The 4665-nt window shown below is 29.2% G+C and overlaps 1 protein-coding gene across 1 annotated transcript; it reads right to left on the bottom strand.

Annotated features, from left to right (window-relative positions):
- Positions 1-226: 226 nt before the first annotated feature.
- On the bottom strand, positions 227-4665 carry LOC149952597 (uncharacterized). The gene is made up of 3 exons (XM_090170211.1): positions 4578-4665; positions 3736-3775; positions 227-514 (listed from the first exon to the last, which is right to left on the bottom strand). Exons 1-3 carry the CDS (start codon positions 4639-4641, stop codon positions 283-285), a joined length of 336 nt encoding a protein of 111 aa, XP_090026337.1. The 5' UTR covers positions 4642-4665; the 3' UTR covers positions 227-282.

Raw genomic sequence — 4665 nt, 5'->3', positions numbered from 1 at the left:
ACTCAAACCGTTCAATGTGTCCGCGGTATCTAAGATAATCCATAGGAAATGTATTAGACGCCATGGTGAGGTTCCGTCTATATCTAGTGCATTTTGAATTAAGATATCACCGTGGATAGCATGAGAGTACAACAAGACACACCTAGTTTCCCTGTATCGGTATAAAAAAGTACAGAATTTTTAGTCAATGCAGAGATCATTCGTTTATTTCTAAAGATTACTTTCTAGTGTTATAAGATTAATTTTATGCACGACATGAAATACAATATTGCTCTGTTACAATTAACGTACAGGGACGCGAGCAGCATCAAGAAGTGCTTGTATATTTTGAAGAAGCTGATTAATTCCATCAACAATATTCTTAAATAATGGTTGGAGGCTCGCGGCTGCGGTGATTACTAAGGGCGTCAGAATATCAGAACCAGTTTTCAGAAATGGCAAAATTTCTTGTAGTAGTTTTATCACGGCAGCTGATATATCACGTGCATTTCTGTTTCCATTGACAGCCGTCAGTCTGGAATTAAAAAAAGGAATTAATAATAATAATACTTTATTGTTTCTTTAGAGTTTACAGAATTCGTTAGTTCAAAGGCCAAATCAAAAATAACTTTTAGGCCGTTTACCACAGACAGAGTATAATTGAATTTATTTTAAATGTGAATGATGTATGCCACGTTATCAGAATTATTGGGATTATAGTATTAGTTAAGAACTTTATGACACTTTATTAATTACAAATTGTTTAGCAGATTTTTTAAATTGGTTCACTGTTTTTATGTGTCTAGATATACATTCGTTAAATACTTTACTCCGGTATAGAAAATTGATTTGAGTTTTTTGGTAGTTCTAACTTTCGGAATGACTAGGAAATTTTGTCTTCTGGTATATGTTAAGTTTTCATTATTTAGGAGGAACGTTTCACTAATATAAACTGTTATAGCTTTAAAGATGTATATTAAACAGCAATATTTATATATTTGATAAACATTTAGAAAATTTAGATTAGTAAATAATATTTTGGTCGGAGCAAGGTAGTTTTCCTGGGCTATCGATCTGACTATTCTTTTTTCTAAAATAAATATTCGACTTAGATTCATTTCGGAGGTGTTACCCCATATAGAAATACAGTAGTGAGTAGACGAGGGGATAGTATAATTGTTTACAAATGTTATCTGTTAGGATGTTTCTGCTTTTTTTATCATATATATATTGTAGGATATTTCTTTTACAATTTTAGAGACGTGGTCATTAAAATTTAACTTTTCATCAAATATTAAACCTAGGTATTTATAATTTTTTCTCTTTCTAAAGTTATATTGTTTATCATAGGTTTTTCTTCGTAGTTTATTTCTTTATTTAAGTTTGAGAATATCATATAAACGGATTTGTCGGTGTTAAGCTCCAAATCATTATTAGTTAGCCAGTCAAATATTGCTTTTAGTTTTAATTTAATGTTTTTGATTATTATATCCAGATTGAGACCACCCAGCAAAGCTAGTGTGTCGTCTGTATATAAATAGAAGTGTTCTTCCATAGCTTTACTGAGCATATCGTTTATGTACAAGTTGAATAGAATTGGTGACAGCACTGAGCCTTAGGGGACTCCACACTTGATTTCCATTTCGCTAGATAGTTCGTCATTGACTCTTGTTTGGCATTTACGATTTGTTAAATAGGAGGCTAGCTAGTTGTAGCTCGGTCCCCGGACTCCCATTAAATAAAGTTTGTGCAATAGCCTCTTATGATTAACAAAATCAAAGGCTTTTTTTTCCAAAAATACACATATTACGTAGGTTCCTTGGTCTAGATTGTTGATAATTTTCTCGTATACTGTATTTAGTGCTAACTCAACACTGCTGTTAGCTCTGAAGCCAAATGTTTATCCGTTAGAATTTTATATTTATTACAAAAGTTGTTTAGGCGAACATAAAAGAAAGTATCAAATATTTTTGCTAAAACTGAAAGTATTGAAATTGGTCTAAAGTTATCTGCTAGTTTTTTGTCGCCTCGTTTAAAGATTGGAATGATTACAGTCTTTTTGAGTGCTGTAACGGTTTTATAATGTGTTGGACGGATAGTTTTATTATAATTGTCGAGATGTCATCTAAGCCCGGGGAGGAGTCATCCCTTAAGTTTTGTATTATTTCAACTAGTTCACTTTCGGTTACGTCAGATAGATATAGTGAATTTCCTAATTTTTTAACATTGGCGAAAGTTTTGTCGTTATTTCCTATGTTTTGTTTTTTCGGTACGTGGCAGGTAAAGAAAGAATTTTAATTTTCAGTGCTTATACTAATATTCTGTTTTATCTTATTTGTTTTAAGTATTAAATTGTTTACGGTCTTCCATATATGTTTTATATTATCTTTCCCATTGTTTAATATTTCCCTATAGTAGTTATTTCTCGCATCTCTTATAGAGTTATTGCAATGATTTCTTATTATTTTGTACTTTTGTAAATTTTCCATGTTAGGATAAAGGCTATATACTTTTTTTAATTTGTTTTTGGTCTTCATTATATTTATTATTTCGGGGGTAATCCAATAGCAAGATTTTTTATATTTTTTGATTTTTCTATATGGAAGATTTTTATTATACATATTTAGGAAGGAGCACAAAAATAGTTCAAACGCCTGATCTATATCAGTGCATTGTTATATATATAAACGATTACATAACTCAAGTTTTTCTTCTTCTTTGATAATAATAATAGTCTCCCTAATACCTTATTTATAAGGATAAAAAATATATATAAATTATCAATAAGAAGATTTATCGTTTCATTCTGATGTCGACACAAAGTTAATATAGTTATATATTTTTATAAAGTTATATATTTTAAAATATTGATATATTTTAATACAGTGATATATTTTAATATAGTGATATATTTTAATATAGTTATAAATTTTAAAATAGTTATATATTTTAAAATAGTTATATATTTTAATATAGTTATATATTTTAATAAGTTATATATTTTAATATAGTTATATATTTTAATATAGTTATATATCTTAATATAGTTATATATCTTAATATAGTTATATATTTTAATATAGTTATATATTTTAATATAGTTATATATTTTAATATAGTTATATATTTTAATATAGTTATATATCTTAATATAGTTATATATTTTATTATAGTTATATATCTTAATATAGTTATATATTTTAATATAATTATATATCTTAATATAGTTATATATTTTAATATAGTTATATATTTTAAAAATCAAACACATTCTATTTTGGCTTGATTGAAAAGCGTTTTTGCGTTTACTTTCCGAAACTTTCAAGATTTAAACCAAATTAATAATCTTCTTAAATTATAACGCCAAAGAAGAGTGTAAATTTGAAAACTATTTGCGACAAACGCTTCTAAAAACTCACATCGTGTCATTAAATATTAAACTGTTTGCTGAATTAAAATTAAATCCATCCAGATTGTGAGGCATACAATATAGCTCACACCACTTCTTTTTTTATTTAAATTTTTAATGATTGAGGCACTGATTCCGTTTTGGCTTAATAAAATACCAAGCGTAATGTTACACTCGGTATTTTCTTTTATGTATCCGTGGTTCCTCTAGCGACCGTTCTACTAGGAACCATTTACATCATTTTCTGTTAAGGTGACGCAAAAAATAGATTTTCAATACGGATGTTATTCTCTATAAAATCTCTCTTTTGTCCGAGGTGTCACTAAATTCAAAAAATGTGGACTTACTCGTTCCTCTTTTGAATGGCGTCTGCGACGGTGAAGCTTTCTGCGCGCGAAAGACAAAGACGGAACAAAATTAAATTAGTTTTTGAATTCATTCCACTAAGTAGTAAACTAGAGTTTAAAATTAAACCGCGGTTGCTAACTTTAGCAAAATAATAAGTGGAACCTATTGGTCCCCATTGAACTACAATTTCGGCTAGTACTGCAAGAAATCAAACTTTTGGCCCCAAGTCCATCGCCAGGGTATCTGTGAAGTGTAACAACAGTGCAACACATTTTGGGCCGCGGATCGCCATAATCTGAAGGAGGGTAAAGTCTACACTGACGCGTTTCAATGACGTAAAATGGCGGCTTTCTAAACGAGGATTTTAACACTGTAGAAAGTGTTGCATTTTAAGTAAAAATACTCTAATTTTTTTAGCTGCTTAAGATTCGATAAAGGTAAATAAAGAGGTTATCTTACATCTTAGGCCAATTTTCGTTAAATTTTGTATTTCTAAAATAATTTAGACCAAAAGCAAAACTAAACGTTGGCTATTATTACACCGGATTTTGGGAAAATGAAATATTCGCTTTAGTGGCGTGTACTACACCAGAAAAAATGGAAAATGTGAACTACACTTTCCGATACACTAAGTACTCGTTGCACTTGTTAGATTAGCTAAATATTTCAACTAAATTGCTACGTTTAAAATGTGTATTTTGTGCTCGTCTAAACAGCGCCTTAAAATTTAAGAACCTTTTACTAAATTTAAATAGGTTGCAATTAATTTTCTAAAATTTAATTTGCAACCCTTATACTTTGTTTGAAAATAATTAAATTAAGTTTTTTCTTATACCCTTACCTGAAAGTGCACAGAAAGCGATGATGAACATTAACAAAAAAGCGGAAAGGTACAGAAACTTCATCTCGTTGGTTAGCGTATAGCTTTA

This window comes from Leiobunum rupestre, chromosome 3, assembly GCF_980474605.1.
Source record: "Leiobunum rupestre chromosome 3, qqLeiRupe1.1.hap1, whole genome shotgun sequence".
In the NCBI taxonomy this organism is placed as follows: domain Eukaryota; kingdom Metazoa; phylum Arthropoda; class Arachnida; order Opiliones; family Sclerosomatidae; genus Leiobunum; species Leiobunum rupestre.
Note: the sequence above shows the minus strand (reverse complement) of the source record. Positions and strands in the feature narration are given on the sequence as shown.

Bases quoted from the DNA above. Each gene is read 5' to 3' on its own strand.
- LOC149952597 (XM_090170211.1), bottom strand. From the start codon at position 4,641: ATGAAGTTTCTGTACCTTTCCGCTTTTTTGTTAATGTTCATCATCGCT. The intron at 3,776-4,577 runs GTAAGGGTATAA...TTTCGCGCGCAG, and splicing joins CGCTTTCTGTGCACTTTCAG to AAAGCTTCACCGTCGCAGAC. The intron at 515-3,735 runs GTAAGTCCACAT...TTTTAATTCCAG, and splicing joins GCCATTCAAAAGAGGAACGA to ACTGACGGCTGTCAATGGAA.